Raw genomic sequence first — 19990 nt, forward strand, 5'->3', positions numbered from 1 at the left:
GGTGAGGCCTCATCTGGAGTACTGTGTCCAGTTTTGGGCCCCACACTACAGGAAGGATGTGGATAAATTGGAAAGAGTACAACGAAGGGCAACAAAAATGATTAGGGGTCTAGAGCACATGACTTATGAGGAGAGGCTGAGGGAGCTGGGATTGTTTAGTCTGCAGAAGAGAAGAATGAGGGGGGATTTGATAGCTGCTTTCAACTACCTGAAAGGGGGTTTCAAAGAGGATGGCTCTAGACTGTTCTCAATGGTAGCAGATGACAGAACGAGGAGTAATGGTCTCAAGTTGCAATGGGGGAGGTTTAGATTGGATATTAGGAAAAACTTTTTCACTAAGAGGGTGGTGAAACACTGGAATGCGTTACCTAGGGAGGTGGTAGAATCTCCTTCCTTAGAGGTTTTTAAGGTCAGGCTTGACAAAGCCCTGGCTGGGATGATTTAACTGGGACTTGGTCCTGCTTTGAGCAGGGGGTTGGACTAGATGACCTTCTGGGGTCCCTTCCAACCCTGATATTCTATGATTCTATGAAGAAGCAGTCATTTAAGATATCAAGAAACTTTATCTCTGCATCCCTTCCTGAGGTGATATGTACCCAGTCAATATGGGGATAGTTGAAATCCCCCATTATTATTGAGTTTTTTATTTTAATAGCCTCTCTTATCTCCCTGAGCATTTCACAGTCACTGTCACTATTCTGGTCAGGTGGTCAATAATATATCCCTTGTGCTATATTCTTATTATTCAAGCATAGAATTACTATCCATAAAGATTCTATGGTACGATTTGGTTCATTTAAGATTTTTACTTCATTTCATTCTACACTTCCTTTCACATGTAGTGCCACACCCCCACCAGCACAACCTGTTCTGTCCTTCCAATATATTTTGTACTCTAGTATTACTGTGTCCCATTGATTATACTCATTTGATCAAGTTTCTGTGATGCCTACTATATCAATGTCCTCATTTAATACTAGGCACCATCTTATTATTTAGACTTCTAGCATTGGTATATAAGCACTTTAAAAACGTGTCACTTTTAGCTGTTTCCCATTACATGATATAATTGAATGAGACTTTTTTTCATTTGACTGTTTCTTATTAGATCCTACCTGTATTTTATCATCTTCTATACTCTCCTCCTTACTAGGACATAGACAATCTCCATCAGTAGATCCTCCCCTAGAGGATGTCTGTCCATACCACATGCTCCTCCACACCTGTCAGCTTTCTTCCAGCCCTTAGTTTAAAAACTGCTCTACGACCTTTTTAATTTTAAGTGCCAGCAATCTGGTTCCATTTTGGTTCAGATGGAGCCCATCCTTCCTGTATAAGCTCTCCCTTTCCCAAAAGTTTCCCCAGTTCCTAATAAATATAAACTCCTCCTCCCTACACCATCATCTCATCCACGCATTGAGACCCTGCAGTTCTGCCTGTTTAACTGGCCCTGTGTGTGGAACTGGAAGCATTTCAGAGAATGCTACCATGGAGGTCCTGGACTTCAATCTCTTACCTAGCAGCCTAACTTTGGCTTCCAGGACCTCTCTCCTATCCCTCCCCCTATGTCATTGATACCTATATTTACCACGACCACCGGCTCCTCCCCAGCACTACACATAAGTCTATCTAGATGTCTCGAGAGATCCGCAACCTTCACACCAGGTAGGCAAGTCACCATGCGGTTCTCCTGGTCATCGCAAACCCAGCTATCTATGTTTCTAATGATCGAATCACCCATTACTTTTACCTGTCTCTTCCTAATAACTGAAAGCATACAAGCAAAGTCCTTTTTACTTTTGTGCTTTTCTTGCTGCCTTGTTTGCTGTTTCCTCTTTAGCATTTGACAGCTGCAAAATGCCAGTTTTCAAAAAGTGATTGCCAGTATGAGATGAGAAACAAATACAAACTTTCTATCATTGGATTATGGAATAGCATAATCTACTCCCATTCTTGCTAACTCATGAGTGTTTCAGTGTGGTTGGATCTCAGTCTTTCTCTTTTACCTTATGATTGTCTAGCTGCTTTTTAAAATGTTTCCAAATGTCCAAGTATTTTTATGTTTAATCAAGGCAGCACTGCTGTTGTACTTGTTAAGAGTCAGGAGAGATTTTCTTGCTGCATATTGCACAAATTGCATAATGGCAATTGCACAAATGCTATATCTCTTAGACCACTGTAGGAGAGATCATTTTTCAAAATTAATTTACATGGAATTCAGCTAAGTCACAGGTCTGAATTAATCCATAAAGCATTTAGGCTCTTATTCAGAAAAGCATCCCTATTCAGGAGCGTGGTTAGTCACTAGCCAAAATCCAGGGGAACACGCTGAAAAACAGTCTCTCTATTAGCCAGTGTGGGAGGGCAGTGTCGGTGCTCCATGCCCCGCCCCTTGACACAACCTGTTTGTTTGATATATCCATCTTAAGGTTTTGTACGGACTCCTATCACTGTCCTATGTAATCCTGATTGTGAGGATTGATCTATTTGCAGATACCAGAATTAGCCTTTAATTAGTGTTTTAATTATATTTATCATTACTTAACATGGAGCAATATTTTAAGAGAGCTGGTGTATAATCTATTTATAGATATACTACTTAAGGAACTTCTTTATTGTTTTTTCAGAAGCAAAACCACAAACATGTGAACCTGGGGAAGTGAAAACTCAGGGTGTCTGTAATAGTAAGTATTTTGTCTTGACTTTCAAGATTTTCTTTATAGCCAGGACCTAATAATTCCAAGATTTTGTTACTTCATTTACCAACAACAAATGTAAAAAATATATCTTGTACTTTCGCCTAGAAGAAATTAAAACAGCAGCGTTAGTAATCAGATAAGAAACAGCTTGTGTCTCAGGGTACGTCTGCGCTGCAAAACAACTATGGAGGTGAGCCTCAGAGCCCTGGTCAACTGACTTGGGCTCGCAGAGCTCTTGCTATAAGTCTAAAAATAGCAGTGTAGGAGTTCCCCCTTGGGTTGGAGCCAAGGGTCTGAGACATTCTGAAAGGAACTTTAAAATATTAAACTTACTTTTCAGGTTTAATAGTTTTTATAATAAAAATTGAACTTTTAGTGCTTTTTCAGGCACTTATACCAAATACACATCTCAATGTCTATTCATGAAAGGAATACTGTCAACATATTTAGGATTTTCCATTGCTTTGCGGGGGTGGAGGGAGTTCCAATGTAGATGTACCCTCAGTAAATATTTCTGTTTAGTCATAATCTATTATATTTATGTTTTTTATTAATCTGGAGTTGCACATGTGCATCTGGCAATGTTTCCAGTGGAAATCCTTGGTGCCCTAAGATCTCTCCATGTGATCTGTTGCAGGGCCTTAGATTGTAATTGCTATTTAAAATGTGATTCACATTATGACTCCATACACAAGTACTAAATAAGTAATAATCATGGTTAATAATGTTGATTTACAAGTTACTTTGATTTGCAGATTTCTTTCATACCTAAATGCGGGCTCTCAACAGCACCACTTTCTGGCAAACTCTGCTGCCTGCAAATGTCCCACTACGCTTAGACCATTCCTAGTTTTGTTTACAGGCTAAGTAGTTGTTCCTCTCAGCCAGTTAAATTGCTTTGTTACTTTTGGCTCTCTGGCAAGATTTTGTTGTTGCCTTTTATTTCACTCCATTTTACCTTCCTCCCCTTCCCTCTCTTGAAGAAGCTGTGGTAGGTTTACTATCCAAATGTTCTAATAAAGAAAACATCAAGTCTTCTTTAATTCTTTCACCCTTCCCTGTAGTCTATGAATAATCAATATCTGAAAAAGGACTTTTCTTATTTTAATAACTAGCAAAAAGAAAATATTTTTTCTCATTGTGATTCTCACCAGTTTTCTTTATTTCACTGACTTTGAAAAATGCAATCGCAAAAGAAGTCTATATATGGAAAGAGTAAACATTCTTACTTTTATAACTGATATTTAAACTTTCTCAATGTGAGTTCAGTCAACATAAATCAATATTGATTCTCCTCAGAATGAAATTCACAAATTATTTTTTGTTTTGTTTTTGTTTGTACATTTTATGTTTTGTGATAGGTAGACTGTCTCCTTCATCATCTCCATCCCCATCACCACCACCTCCTACTTCACTGGAAGTTGTGGCAGAGTTGGTTGAAGCCAGTGTTTACTTAAGGTGTACTTTTGATGTTCCTCTTGCAAATAGTTCAGTGGGATTTACTGTAACTTGGTCCAGGCTTGCTTCTGAAGACTTCAAAGAAGAACTGAGACGAGAGACAACAGTTCAGGCATTCTCACTGTTAGAACTGGATGGCATAAACCTCAGACTCGGAGACAGGGTATGTTTAATAGAATCTTTTTGTATATTTGTAAATATATTATTGTCCTCAATGGCCATTTTATCTACCAACCTATCATTTCATATATGCTCAGTAGATACCAACAGTAAAGTTTAAGACAGGGTACCAACGTCTTTCTATTCAGATTTTCTTGGCAGCAGTCCTGTGCCTTCAGTTGTTGTTTATAATCAGTGATGCCAATCTGAGTGGCAGAAACCTCATGGGTACAGGAGTAGTGATTATGGCCATCATAGTCTTGGGGCTGTCAATCTATGTACAGTGTGCATTGTTCCCCTGTTAGCTTGAACTTGCATCTTTGCTACCTTCTACTGTGAGTTTGTAAAATCCTGTAAATAAAGTGAGTTTGGGATGGATTGGTATGTAGGTAAGAGCCTATAACGTCTAGCTGCTGCAGCAAGTGGTACTCATGATTCAGCACGAGGCACTTCTCCTGAATTAGTAACAAACCACTGGTCTAATATGGTGGTCAGGCCAGTGTGTTGCTGGAGGATCTGTCTTTTTTAGATTAGATGTAAAGTGAAACACTTCACCACTCACGAAGATTAAGGGCTTGGTCATGCATCATTAAAACCAATTAAAGTTATGCTGTTACTTCAGTGGGAGCATGATAAAGCCCTCAGAACCCCTAGTACTTTTTGTAAGAACAGAGGGGTTAATTTCTGAAAAACAAGATGCTTTCTATCCATCAATGTTAAAATTAGGGTTAATGCTCTCTCCTCACCCTCCCATTCCATGGGTGCTGGGGGTGCTGCTGGCTTGAAGTGGTTTCCATCATACACAGGGTATACAATTTGGTTCAATGGCTTTCAGCATCCCCACTATATAAATTGTTCCAGCAACCCGCTCTAAAAAATAAAAGATGTAAAAACATTTCCCTACCATTTTACCTGGGCTGTTTGGTAGTGACATTGCATTAGTAGCTAATCAGAAGGCCAGTTGCTTAGTAGTCACGGTAAATTGCCAATCCTACATAGGCCACATGGCCATTTAAAAAACTGTTGTTCTGTTACTCCTGTTTTACCTTTGTTCGCAGGTCTTCTGTAGCAGTTCTTCTTTTTTCTTGGAAAAACCAGATATACAAAGCCCACCTGTTGAGAGCAGTGAATTTTTTGCTGGCATTAAGGTACTTTGGAAAGGAAACAATATTTTGCTCTCTTGCTCTCTAGAAAAACAAAAGCTTTTCTAATTATTGTTGTTCATTACAGTTGTAGCAATATTGCAAGTATTCTAAAAGATTGTTATTTGCCTATTAAAAACTCTGGCATCCGTAGATGATGAAAGAACTCAACTTCAAATGCTGTTATTTCTTTTGTGCTTTTTCATTCTAATCACTCTTGCTAAAGATGCTAAATGAAGAGAAGGTGGGACCAAGTAAGCAACAAGAAAATGTATGACCACTGGACACTCCGAATGGATTGATAGTGAACTAATAAGGAACAAACTTCAACTGTGCTGAGCTCAAGTTCCATGGGAGGTGGGGGAGGCAACGTTGCCTCCTAAGCTACTTTTATGCCTCTGCAGTCACTGATGCCAGCTAGAATGGCCCCCTAGGGACTGTTCCACTGGCTAGGAAACAAGGCCGCAATTCTGCACAGACTTATATACATGCTTAACTTTATGCACTGTGAATGGGATTACTCACAGTGTATAAAGTTAAGCACATGCATAAATCTCGGCAGGATCAGGACCCATGTTCTACTAAGTTCTGCAGTGTGAACATATTTTCTTTTCCACACAATTTTTGCATGCACAATTGGATCCTATATTGATAGCTCAATTTAAGGGTTCTTTGTAAATTAGCCCTAACCATATTCTCTTATGTGTACTATACAAGCAGAGGTGAAAGTAAGCCAGTATGGTCCGGTACGGCATACCGGCAAGAGCCAATACACCGTACCAGACCAGACCGGCTTCCCCAGGCTGGCGCTTTAAAGGGCCCTGGGCTCCCCGTAGCGGGAGGAGCCCCAGGCCTTTTAAAGCATGGCCGAAGACCTGCCTCCGCTACCCTGGGGCTCCAGCAGCGGGGCTCGGGGGACGCTTTAAAGGGCCCGCGGGCTCCGGCCACTGCAGGAAGCCCCGGGCCCTTTAAAGCCCCTTCTCCCACCCCCACCCTGAGCCCCACTGCCGGAACCCCGGGGTAGCGGCAGCAGGGCTCCGGTCATGCTTTAAAGGGCCTGGGGCTCCAGCCACTGCGGGGAGCCCCGGGCCCTTTAAAGCACCCCCCAAGCCCCGCTGCTGGAGCCCCAGGGTAGCGGTGCCAGGGCTCCGGCGGTGATTTAAAGAGCATAGGGCTCTGGCCGTTGTGGGGAGCCGCAGGCCCTTTAAAGCTCCCCCCGAGCCCCGCTGCTGGAGCCTCAGGGTAGTGGCAGCAGGGCCCTGGCAGTGATTTAAAGAGCCAGGGGCTCCGGCCGCTGAGGGGAGCCCTGAGCCCTTTAAAGCATCCTCCTGAAGCCCTGGGGCTCCCACAGTGGCCGGAGCCCCTGGGTCCTTTAAAGCGCCACCTGAGCCCTGCTGCTGGAGCCCTGGGATAGCAGCAGCATGGCTCTCACAGTGATTTAAAGGGCCTGGAGTTCCGCTGCGGTAGTGGTGGCTAGAGTCTGGGATCCTTCATATCGCTCCTGGGCTCCCAGCTGCCTCTGCAGCTGGTAGCTCCAGGGGTGATTTAAAGGTCCTAGATATTTAAAGGCCCCGCCTCTTCCACTTGAGGCCCCACCCCCTGCTTAGGACTCCCGAGTACCGGTAAGTCCTTTAAATTACTTTCATCCCTGTATACAAGGATCTATATTGCTAGTTTAAAGAGACAGGTTCTAAGAGAAATACTATGTTTTGTTTTCTTCAGTATTTTGCTTTCACTAGGAGGCAACTTTATAGGCAACATATTTGTTTTATACAGCTGTAAAAATTGTATTTTAACTTTTCAAAAGTTATACAGAAAATGCAATTTTGTGTTATTACTGTAGTTCACACAGTAAGATAATCTCAAGTAAATATTTGCATTCTTAGCGTGCTTTTTTATATACCAGCTGCATCCTGAGTCACTCAATATATCAGAAGATGGGAAAGAATACAGACTGATCATAGAAAGTAGAATTCCTATTTCTTGTCCCAAATTTAGCCAACTTGAAAATGACTGCAAAATCTCATTAAAATTAAATACTATTGATCAAGGTAAGTATTGTCCTAATTTTTATTATGTTTCCCACTTTGAATATGTACTTCTAAACCTTCCCTTTAGATTTCAGATGTTTTTGGTGTGGTTGTAAATTATATGATATGTTAAATAGTATATATTAGCACAAAAAAGTCGTAGGTCAAATCTGCTGCCATTCAAGGTCTTGGGAATCAAAGGCCTGATCCAGCACCCACTGCAGTTAATAGAAGGCTTTCAATTGACTCCTACGGGCCGTCCATAGGCCCCTGCCATTGACTTCAATGGGAACAGGACTGGACCCTGTGTTTGCACATTGCTAATTTTATCACATCAGCCAGTGCAACCAAAGAAAATTCAGAATGAAGGATTCTCTCCATGACTCATTGATTATTGATTATTATAGCACTTAGTCTTGCAGACTTTACTCTTAGCCATTATTATACTTTTTCCGCAGTCAAGCAGAACTCCTGTTGACTTCCATGAAAGTTTTGCTTGGGGAAAGACTGTAGGACTGGACCTGTGGTTTTGTGTATATGGTTTTAGATGTAGAATCCAAGACCAATAGCTTATCTGTGCATGGAGATCTAGGTAGCTTTAGCATTACCAAAATATCAGGAAAGTAGAAGGCCTTACTGTTTCATTGTTTACTTACAGAGTACCAGCAAAATCTTTATTGGTTTCTCAGGCAAACAATAAGGGAAAAAAAACCTTCTGATTTGATTTTTCCTCTAAATGAGTCACTAATGATTCGTTTTCATTAAAACAGATAAAGAGCAGCTAGGCTTAAACTTGGCTCTTTCTTCCTGTGATGTGGATCTTCTTCAGAAACCCTGCATTAATGGAACCTGTAGCCAGGTTATTGTTCATTTCACTGCTGTGACAGATTTTGCTCAGGATGGAGACAGAGTTACCAAGATTATGGTGGAACCTATATTAAGTGACAATTTCCTGTGGAACCGCTACATCCCAGAAGGCATACAGGTTGAGAACCATCACTTTAAAATCTTTTTAAAAAGATAGGGCCAGCACCTCAGCTGGTGTAAAATGTTGAACCTCCACTGGCTTCAATGGGGCTGTGTTGAATCACACTATAATTTCTAATGGAGAAGTTTTCCATTTTCATTTGAATGGAACTATTTGTCTTTTGAATTAAAAAAATATTAATATTTTAAAGCTAACATGACCACTGAGAATTGTAAAAAATAAAATTTGGAAAGAGATTTGAAAATGGATTGATTATAAAGCAAACTAATGTTTTAAGATCAGTAACTAATATGTGATATTAATATTAGTACATAGATTGTGTAATTTATTGCCTGACTTGATAACAGTTAACTTACTGTGAGTCTCTTTGTTTTGAAGATTACAGTAAAGGATCTTCCCTCTGCCTACTGCTACTCATTTACTGACCCACATATAATTACATTTGATGGCAGGTAATCATTGGATTGCTACTTTTAATTATACGTGATTTCATGAACTTATATTAGCAACACTGTTAAATTGCTTATTGTACATTTCCCCCGGCTCCTCCACACTTTCATCCCAAAAACAATAGGGATAAACATGTTTCAGTTTGTACAGGCTTCATAGTAATGCTTCTATTATTTGTATTTCTAAAGGCAAGATGCTTTTCTTTGCTGCATGGCAATAGAGTGAGGCAAATTGTATTGTTCCCTGTGAAGTGTTGCTGTGGAGCATGCCAGCGGAGGAATGGTGGCTACCTGTAGGCGCTCTTGCTCACTCTCTATATATGTGTACGATAAAACACACACATTTCAGGAGGATTGGCTGAATGGGAGGGGTTGAGACAGTGAACAGCCACTCCATCAGCACAGTCTCCTAGCAACTACCTATAATTTACTTAGCAAAGTGCTGTATGGGTTAATGCTGTTTGAGCCAGTCATATGCCTAGCTGCCTCTCACACATCACCACAGAGCCTTTTCACACAGGGACAGAGCAGCTTCCGTGCCCTCAATGAGTGCAAGTTCTGTTGTACTTTTCCCTCTTCTATAGCATTTCTAATGCATGGGGAGGGTCAAGGCAGAAAAGAATCCATGCAGGAGAAACTATGCACCGCCTGAGCACCACAGGAAAAATGTTCCCATTGGTTCTTGTCAGGTTAACAGGGCCGAGCGGAAGGGAACATGTGGCCCCCAAACCAGGATGCTCATTCACATATAGTATAGAGCCACAGAGTGAACCCCATGTAGGATGGGAGAAATGCATCTTCTCTTACCAGGATTGGGTCAGCTACTGGATGGCCCTACAGTGTATATTGGGGCTAAGGTTCCTTCCCTGAGTCCAACTGTGTTGCAGCATAGTCTCACATGAGCAAAAATTTTATTAGCATGTTCATCACAGAGGGCCTTATGTTACCAGCAGTAAAAAACAAACAAAACAATGAGCTTGATTCTGTCATTCGTACTTCAGTGAGAGTTAGCTTCACAGGCCATTTCTCTTCAGTGGGCAATTTAACCATGGAGATACTGCAGGATTGGGCTTGTTTGTGATTTATAATGGTATTCTCTTGCTGAAAGCATGCTGCCAAAAAGAGAGAGGCTGATGATTTAGAATAAACAATGCAACCTCTTTATTTACAAGCTGGAAACAAGAAGTACACAGCAATTGTCTTTAGTGAATCACTAGCTAATGCCTTGCAAACCCAGTAGGATGGCCATCCCAACCACATATGCAGTCTGTCTATTAGGTCACTGTGCATATAGCAAAAATTAAACACTATTTATGTTATAGTTAAATTTCAGACACTATATATGTCCTGACATACTGTTAGCTTCCAAACAATCTTCCATTTGTTTAATTTAATTGAATGCTTATCCTTGTAGGAACAGAAAATGCCCTCCTGAGAAAAAAGCCACAACTTGTGTTTAAGCTAAATCATTTTTTGTATCTCCAAAAGTATGCACATTGATGTTCTGTTGCTGTTGAGTTCAAACTGACTCTTACCCAAGTCTGTGATCCTCTAAACCATTTTTGTAAGTGGTATTTACACACTTCAGTAACACTCCCCACCTGACACTTTAGGCTCCTCCTGTTTAAATCATTTAATCCTTTAGAGACATGTAATGGCAGCTCTCGTATCAAAAGATTGAAAGTGTTTCTCTTGACACTGCCAATCTTTGATGTAAACCCCTCTTGTCCTCCTGGCTATCTTTCCATACATACATACACTCCCCATTTCTACAGCACCTGCCCATCCTTCCACTCTCTCAGATGTTGTTCTGCACCTCCCCCTGCAGCTCCAGCAAAGTCTACTTTTAATATACTCTGATCTCTCTTAATTTAAATTTTTGATTTACAGCTCTCTCCATGTAACAAGTCATTATGCTGATTTCTAGAACAAAAAAGGTTTTTTAAATTTATTTTTAACTTTCATGTTTGGCTTACTTAAAGCACAGAGATCACTTTGTAGGGGAAACAGTAGACAATGCAAATAAAATATTAGAAATTTGTATTTTAGAGCAAAGTTTTTGACAAAGCATGTTGCAGCTTATTATACTTGAAAATGAAGATGATGTCACATGCTTTTCTTTTGCTCCCAGGTTGTACGATAATTTTAAAACGGGAACATTTGTGCTCTATAAGAGTACATCTCGGGATTTTGAAGTTCATGTGCGCCAGTGGGACTGTGGCAGCCTTCACTTCCCAGCATCATGTAACTGTGGCTTTGTTGCCAAAGAAGGAAGTGATATAATTGCATATGACATGTGCAGCGGTCAACTACATGAGTCACAGCCACATTTATCTGTAAAGAGTAGAGACATAATGGGAAGCAATATCAGGATCACTGAATCCTATCTAGGAAGAAAAGTCACGGTAAATATTATTTGCTGTGGTGTTGTTCATTTTGGAAGGTATTTTTGCCAATTCATACTGTCAAAGCCTGTATTATCTTCTATAGTGAAACAATACAATAAAGCCTATCTTACAACTCTAATCCCATTGAATCAAAAAGATAAAATAACATCCCAGAATACATGCATGAGTCCCACCACTGCTCTTAGAAATTACGTACGCATGTCAAGAGGAGATTATCCTTTGAAGCCTGAATTACAAAGAAAATGTTTAGGCCTCAGTGCTTTATAATTTTAGATATTCCAGCTGCATGACAATTTTAGTTAATTAAGAACCAAGAGCAATATTTTAAATGTGGGTAGCAAAATCCACATTTAGACACTGAAATAAGAGTGGCCAGATTTTCATTTATACCGTATACTTCATATGAAGAGCCTAAATATGAATCAATTAGTCAATACACCTCTATAAGGTAGAAAAGTATCATTATCCCCATTCTAGGGAAACTGAGACACAGAGAGGTTAACCAACTTGCCCAAATTTACTCAGTGAGTCAATGACAGACTTGGGAGTGAAAACCAGGAGTTGTAAAGTCCCATCTCCTTGCTTCAGCTACTAATCCCGTGCCAGTCACCTCTTCTGCTATTACTTACCATGCAAGAGTAACACTTTTTGCTCTTCTATGTATGTATGAGCATCCTTATTTTTCCTTTTGTCTAGAGCTCACTGTTTCTGATTACAGAAGAGATAAACCAGTTTAATGAAGAATGATTATGTTCTTTACCTGCTTGCTGCAATTTAATTATCAACTTTTTTTCTAATAAAGCATTTTCCACATTAAACTGGCAGAAATATTGCTTAGCATTGAAGAAAAATAATTATGGGTAAAGCATTGTCACTTTATCTACTGAAAGACTGTCCCTATTCAAACCCAGTGTCTGGAAGTTGAAGCTAGACCAGCTCAGACTGGAAATAAGACAAAACTTTTGAACAGTGTGGATAATTAACCCTTGGAGCAATTTACCAAGGCTTGTGGTGGATTCTCCATCACTGGCAATTTTTTAAATCAGGATTGAATGTTTTTTAAATGATATGCTCTGGTTCAAACAGGAATTAATTCAGGGAAGTCCTATGGCCTGTGTTATGCAGGAAGTCAGAATAGATGATCTCCATGGTCCTTTCTGGCCATACTAATCTATGAAAATATCTTATTACATCTATCCAGAAGATTTTGCTCTTAAAACACATAATTCCTTTTCAAATAGATTGCAGAGATGTTTGAACTAAAATAATAAAACTCTGAGAGTCTCTTGAGATATTCTGGAACATTCTGGTCCAGCTTCTCATGTGTAGAAGGAGACTTTGCACCATACTACCATCAGATTCTGGCCTTAAAGCCAGCACAGCCAGCTAGAAGGTTGAGCGTGACCCCAGTGTTAGATGATCCTCTGGTTGCACCTGTATCTCCCCTCTCTCTGGTGCCGGCATACGTGGAGTGACTTGATCTTCTCTATGCTTAGCTGATCTCTGGCTCCTTGTGTTTTTGGAGCAGTTGGTCCTCCATTTTATCCCTGCTAACAACCATGAAGTCCTACAGGACTACAATGTATAATATATCTGACAGTCATAAAGGTTATGTGGCCATGAAATTACCACACTGGCTTGTAGGGTTTGACTGTGATATTCAATATAAAAATAGTTCTGGGAAGGTTAGTCAGTTGAAGAGTTTAACTGCTATATACCTGGCACTTCCCTATTTGTTTCCCCTGTTGTCTGATATTATACCTAATAATTAGTTGTTTCTATTTGTTGTGGTAATATCAATCTATTTTTAGATCTCATTTTCTTCTGGGGCTTTCATTCGTGCTGATGTGAGTGAATGGGGAATGAGTCTGACTCTCCGGGCACCCAGTTCAGATTATAAGAACACTTTAGGACTTTGCGGCTCATTTGATGGAGATGCAGAGAATGACTACCACACTGTGAATGGGATTGAAATCCCAAAGAATTCTAATGCTCATCTTACTTTTATTAATGAGTGGAGGTAAGAAAAGCCATTTACTTCAATCAAATATCAATCCCCTGCAGAAATTTCTTAATTTTCAATTCAGCTTTTCCCCTGCGTACTCTGAAAACTTGTCTTATTACAAAATCTTCCTAGCATTATTGGTTGATATTTAATCATGGAAAGAAACTATAAAAATTTAATTATCTTATGGCACTAATCATTGATGTGACAAATTAATGCTTGAGGATTAATTGCTATTTAGGGGCATGTCTACGCTTGCAGATGTAGAGCGCTTTGAGTTAAACCCACCTTCGGAGAGCACAGTAGGGAAAGTGCTACAGTCTGTCCATACTGACAGCTGCAAGTGCACTGGCGTGGCCACATTTGCGGCACTTGCAGAGGCATTGGGAGTGGTGCATTATGGGCAGCTATCCCACAGAGCACCTCTTCCCATTCTGGCGCTGTAGCTTGTGGGAAGGGGGCTGGGAGGCCGGGGCCTTCTGGGTCCTGTCCCAGCGCCCCATGATGCATCAGTTTGCATCCCAGCAATCCCTGTGCTTCCATCCACATTTGGCGCCATCTTTCAAGGTTTTTTGTCGTGTGCGCTCTGTCTTCCCTTTCGGTCTGCGGGAATGGAGCCCGAACTGCTGAGAAGTATGCTGACGAGTTTCGCCAGCATGTCACGTTTGACAGTTGAGTTATTCCTTATGATCCAAAGTGACAGTGAAGACTCCGACGATATCAACTCAAGTAACGCATATGACACAAGTTTGCTTGTGGCATTCACGGACATGCTTACCACCATGGAATGCCGCGTTGGGGCTCGGGAAACAAGTACTGAGTGGTGGGATCACATCATCATGCAAGTCTTGGATGACGAGCAGTGGATGCAGAACTTTTGGATGAGGAAAGCCACTTTCATGGGACTGTGTGAGGAGATCACCCCCACGCTGCGGCGCAAGGACACAAGATTGAGAGTTGCCCTGATAGTGGAGAAGCGAATGGCTATTGCAATCTGGAAGCTGGCAACTCCAGACAGCAACCGATCGGTCGCTAACCAGTTTGGATTGGAAAAGTCGACCATTGGAATCGTGTTGATGCAAGTTTGCAGGGCCATTAATCGCATCCTGCTCAGAAGAACTGTGACTGGGTAACGTGCATGACATTGTGGATGGCTTTGCACAAATGGGTTTCCCTAACTGCTGAGGGGTGATAGATGGCACGCATATTCCAATTCTGGCACTAGCCCACCTAGCCTCCGAGTACATTAATTGGAAGGGGTATTTCTCTATGGTTCTCCAGGCACTTGTGGATCACTGTGGGCGTTTCATTGACATTAATGCAGGCCGTTTCATTTACATTAATGCAGGCTGGCCCGGAAAGGTGCATGACGCATGCATCTTTCGGAACACTGGCCTGTTCAGGAAGCTGCAAGCTGGGACTTTTTTCCCAGACCAGAAGATCACCGTAGGGGAAGTCAAAATGCCCATTGTGATCCTTGGAGACCCAGCATACCCTTTAATGCCATGGCTCATGAAACCCTACACAGGGAGCCTTGACAGCAGCAAGGAGCAGTTCAACAACAGGCTGAGCCAGTGCAGAATGACTGTGGAGTGTGCTTTTGGCCGTTTAAAGAGCCGCTGGCGCTCTCGGTATGGGAAGCTGGACCTGGCCGATGACAGCATCCCTGCGGTTATATCCGTGTGCTGTACCCTCCATAACATTTGTGAAGGGAAAGGTGAACAAGTCACTCAGGCATGGAACTCGGAGGTTCAACACCTGGAGGCTGAATTTGAATAGCCAGAGAGCAGGGCTATTAGAGGGGCCCAGTGTGGGGCTGCAAGGGTTAGGGATGCCTTGAGGGAGCAATATGAGGCTGAAAGCCACCAGTAATGTCTGGTGCCCTGCACGGGAGTGAAGTACAGTGGTTCCAATGTTAGTAGGAATCTGTGTTTGCTACACTGACTTGCAATGCCTTTCTTTCCTGGGCTAAGGTATCTTTTACTTTATGCAATAATAAAGAATGTTTTCAAAGCCAAAAAATCCATTTATTGGAAAGAAAATTGATTTATTGAGAAGAAACTCAACTGCTTGGAAAACAGAAAGGGCAATGAGGTGGGTTGGGGAACGGTACAATCACAGATTTGCGTATGTCCTGTTATCATATTCAGCCTTCCTGTCTGGAGTGTAGTGCAATGAGTGCTGCACTTCAGGATGGGTATACTGCATGGTGATACGGGTTGCGTGCTGTGGGTAAGAGTCATAGTTTTCTGGGCTGGGTGGTGAAGCTACAGACGTTGGAGGCAGCTGGTGATAGTAAGAACCCAGATGTTGGGGAAAGTGGGTTGGAGGTGACATGGGGGCACAAGGGAAGAGTTTTGGGACAAAGGCTGCAGGAGTGCGGGGGGTGCAGTAGTGCTCCGCCTGCATGGCTACAAGCGCCTGGATAGAGTCCGCTTGGCGCTCCATTATGCTTATCATCTGATCCGTGCTTTGCTGCCAGAGCACCGTGCCTTTGTGCCGGCACTCCTCATTCTTCTGGCAGATCCTCCTTTCACTGTCCTGCCACTCTTGCACTTTTTGATTTTCATTACTTGAATGCTGCATTACTTCATGCAATATGTCTTCCTTGCTTCTACGTGACCTCTTTCTGATTCTTTGGAGTCTTTCGGCCAGTGTAACATGGATGGCTGAGATCTCAAGGTTGCATCTTTAAAGGCAGAGGCAGCATTGTTCACACCAGACAGAGCAATGATTCCCCCTTACTTAAGGGCAAGCACAGTCTACACAATAGCATAATTTGTCCATCCCAAAGCGAGCGCACATAACCCACGGGAGCCCCAAAATGGAGAGTAAACACAGGGTCAAGCGTGACTGATTGTTTCATGGCTGTAATGTCCTCTGGGTTTCTGTGCCTTGGGAAGAGCCAACAGTAGCAGGAGTAGTAAGGGGAGGCCCTGAAACATAAATTCTTGTATCAGAGGCCCAGTCTGAGGCCTGAAGCCTGAACCAAAGTAAGGCCTGAACCAAAGTACTTCCAGGCCGTGTTAAGCAAAGCTGGGCTGTGAGCCAGAGGTAGGTCCCACTCACAGAAGTTGGCAAGAAAAGGTTATTAGAAGCATGTGCACACACACACATAAGTGCTAATGAGAGGAACTTGTGCCAAGACAGCATCAGAACACTCCACAGACATAACAAGGAACAGGCAGGTGCATCTTAAAGACAGGGTCAAAACGACAACATGATGGATAGATTCGTTTGAACTATGATGAGTAATCTGTCCTGCATCTGTATAAAAGTAGGTCCAGGAATGCACATCTTTGTCCAGCCTAGGGGGCCGTGGAGTGTCCCGCCACTGACTGAGCTGTATCCATTGCCAAGGAGCACAAATTAGTAGTATGCCCTGTAGAGTCTATAGGGAACTATTACTGTGCTTCGTTTGACAATAAACCTGGCCAACATTCCTTCATATCTTACTAGAGTCTGTGGTTTTGGGGGGTTCTCTTGGGGTCTGCTGTGTTAGCTATCTGCGCAGAGCTGGGGCAGCGCACAGAGGGAACACTCATGCAGCCGACTGTTATCATCATCAAACAAGAGCAGAGCACCACACCGGTAGCTACCAACAACACCAGGGGCCCCCTATACTCAACACTGTCCCCACATTTTCCACAGGAGTTCATCCTGGAAGATATCTCACTGCTGAGGGTGACCTGGGAAGCAAGGGAAGGTCTTCTACCGCAATGTGGCTTCCTCCCTGGCCCATATGCAGCTTGCCTGTGTGCAGCAAGGGTCCCCCCCTCCCCTCATGGCACAGTGACGTGGACAAGTTAGCCTGACTGGGACAAGGACCACAGTGGCTCTCCCGAGAAACCAGCGCAAGCGCATTGCCCAAGTTCTGGATGAGACTTTTGAAGAGATCACTGAGGCCAATTACCGCGATGTGAGAGAGCACATCAACGCCCTATTCCACATCTAGGCATGCATGCAGCCCTAACCTGCTCACCTCAAGAGCCTGCACAGAATAACTTCCTTCCCAAAATAAAAACCGTTTATCAGGAACCTCCTCTGGTGTTTGTCCTTCCCCAAGCACCAGCCACCACGACTGGCTACCTTCCTCCTGGTTTGAGAACAGCTCCTGGCTGCATGCATCTAGGGATTCCCGGGTGTCCTCTTCTGCCTCAGCACCCTCACTCCAGCTTTGCTCCTCCTCCTCCTCCTCCTGCCTTGTTGCACTGGCCTATGAAGTGTCCATGGTGGTCCTTGGAATGGAGGTGGGGTCGCCCCCAGGTATCGGATCCAGCTCTTTGTAGAAATGGCAGGTCGCGGGAGCAGCACTGGAGCGGCGGTTTGCCTCGCGGGCTTTGTCGTAGGCGTTCCGCAGCGCCTTCACTTTAATCCTGCACTGCAGTGCATCCCGGTTATGGCCCTTTCCATCATGTCCCTTGATATCTGCCCAAAGTATCATAATTCCTATGGCTGGAGTGCAGCTGGGACTGGACAGTTTCCTCCCCCCAAACACTGATGAGGTCCTGCACCTCGCCATTGCTCTATACCGGGGATCGCCTGGCGCGTAGAGGCATGGTCACCTAGAAAGATTCGCTGAGATTACTTCACACCTGGCTGAGCAAACAGGAAGGGGATTTTAAAAATTCCCAGAGAATTTAAAGGGCGGGTCTGACAGTTGGTCACCTGAGGGCAGGGCAGTAGAGTTCAAAGTGATACCAGAGTGGCTAGAACAGGCATTGTGGGACACTTCTGGAGGCCGATCAGACCAGGGCATCCACACTGGTGCCACAACGCTCCAGCGGGGGCGCATCAAAAGTTATTCCACTCGCTGAGGGGGAGTACCAGGAGCGCTCTAGCCGCGGAGTCAGAGCGCTCTACGTGCCTTGCCAGTGTGAGCGGGTAGTGAGCTAGTGCGCCTGGGGTTCCTTTAATGCGCTCTAACTCGCAAGTGTAGCCAAGCCCTTAGTATTTGTTAAAAGGCTATTAAACAATATAACCAGGTGTACCAAACAAACCAACGCATTTACTCATGCATTTTAATCATATTGTCAACATTTATTTTCATGGTTTTGTAATTTAAATAGGCCACTCAAAATTTTGAAAGGCTATATGGTGATATTCAGTATCTACTATAATCTAGGGTCCAGCGGTGTAAACAACACTGTGGACTTCTAAAATAAAAGAATTCAACGATATAACAATCTGCAGTATATTCATTTTTCTTTTCCTCTTCTTTTATAGAATTTCACCAGGAGACAGTTTGTTTGACAAAACACCAGGTTCTTTAAGTTCATCCAAGAAAACACCCTTCTGTAGTTGTGCAGTTGATGATCCTGGATTATATCAATCGGTGAATAAATTGGATTCTGTTTCTCAAAGAGAATTTGCTTCATCTTGCAAAGAAAGTGAAAATGTTAAGTTTCTTTCTTTGATACCAGGACTGGATGTCACTGCTGAGTATTTTAGCTCTGTTGATCTTATCAGGCGCTTAAGCAGACGTGCATCTTTACACAAAAAGGATTCTTCTGCTCTTCTGTCAGGAGAAGATCAATCTGTTAATCAAACCAAACATCACACACAAACCCTAGCACATACAGCTACAAATTCAAGGGAAGACACTGGAACAGAAAAACAAGGCTCATTGAGCTTGGGAAGTAGAAGAAATAAACAGAAGTATGACAGCCATCTCCACAAAAGACAGCCTGTCAGAAATAGATGGAAGCGCCAGCATTATTATGAATATCTTTCTGTATTTCCATTCCAAAGTCTCAGCCAAATGGACCTGGAAGGGTTTAGCTATTTTTTTCCAGAGGACCATACCCCTGACACACACCAAGAATTTTTTCCTTCTTGGCCCACACCTTCTGGCCTCACTGAGTCCAACGCTTTGGCATTATGCAAGCAGACAATAGCTAACTCCAGCATAGGCAGATCTTGCACTGCTCTTCTTGGCAGGCGGATAGAGGATACAGTAGATATGTGTTTTAAAGATCTATTGCTGAAGGATGATCTCAGCTGGTCAGAAGCAGGCATGGCCCTGTTAGAGAATGAATGTGAAAAGAGGGTTTTGGAAGAAATAAATTACAACACACAAGGATTTCAGGGGTCAATTGAAGACCTTCTCTTAGCATTAAAATGCCCCAATCTCTGCAGTGGTAATGGACAGTGTGTAGAATGGGGCTGTGCCTGTTTTCAAGGCTTTAGCTCATATGACTGCAGTGTGTTGTCTGGTAAGTAGAACTATACAGGAAGATTTACTCATACAATGTTCTTGGGTTTTGTGCCAGACCAGCTCATTTTATTGCTTTTCTCCCCTGGTTTTGCACACTGATAATCGTTCCCTACAGTGGGCCTACTCATTATCCCACAACCACATTTCAATAACAGCTATGTGTTATCTGTTCTGCCTCCTTGTTTCACAAGGGCAAGCCACAGACTCAGTTTCTGACATGTCAGAATTAAAATATTGACAACTCTCACGGAATATACAATCTAGACTACTAGCTGAGGAGAGTAGCATATTTCACACACTGTCTGCTGTCAAGGAATGCTCTCACATATATCCATTCCTTATTTTTAACTTCTTTAAGAGCCCTGATCATTAAGTGACAGTAGAATACTTTTTTATTTTGGAGGAGCTGCTTCCCTGACAGCAAACTATTTTAGG

General features: G+C 42.6%; 1 protein-coding gene across 3 annotated transcripts in view; it reads left to right on the forward strand.

Moving 5' to 3' along the window:
* The window catches only part of VWDE (von Willebrand factor D and EGF domains), a 76592-nt gene that overhangs the window by 28408 nt on the left and 28194 nt on the right, over positions 1-19990 (forward strand). For all 3 annotated transcript variants that reach the window (XM_038390566.2, XM_043509240.1, XM_043509239.1), the window contains exons 4-12: positions 2628-2684; positions 4061-4320; positions 5375-5464; positions 7365-7509; positions 8259-8473; positions 8855-8928; positions 11057-11330; positions 13145-13353; positions 18565-19553. In XM_038390566.2, coding sequence (XP_038246494.1) covers positions 2628-2684; positions 4061-4320; positions 5375-5464; positions 7365-7509; positions 8259-8473; positions 8855-8928; positions 11057-11330; positions 13145-13353; positions 18565-19553 — 2313 coding nt within the window. The remainder of the gene's footprint in view (positions 1-2627; positions 2685-4060; positions 4321-5374; positions 5465-7364; positions 7510-8258; positions 8474-8854; positions 8929-11056; positions 11331-13144; positions 13354-18564; positions 19554-19990) is intronic.

The sequence above is a fragment of the Dermochelys coriacea genome, chromosome 2, assembly GCF_009764565.3.
Source record: "Dermochelys coriacea isolate rDerCor1 chromosome 2, rDerCor1.pri.v4, whole genome shotgun sequence".
Lineage (NCBI taxonomy): Eukaryota > Metazoa > Chordata > Testudines > Dermochelyidae > Dermochelys > Dermochelys coriacea.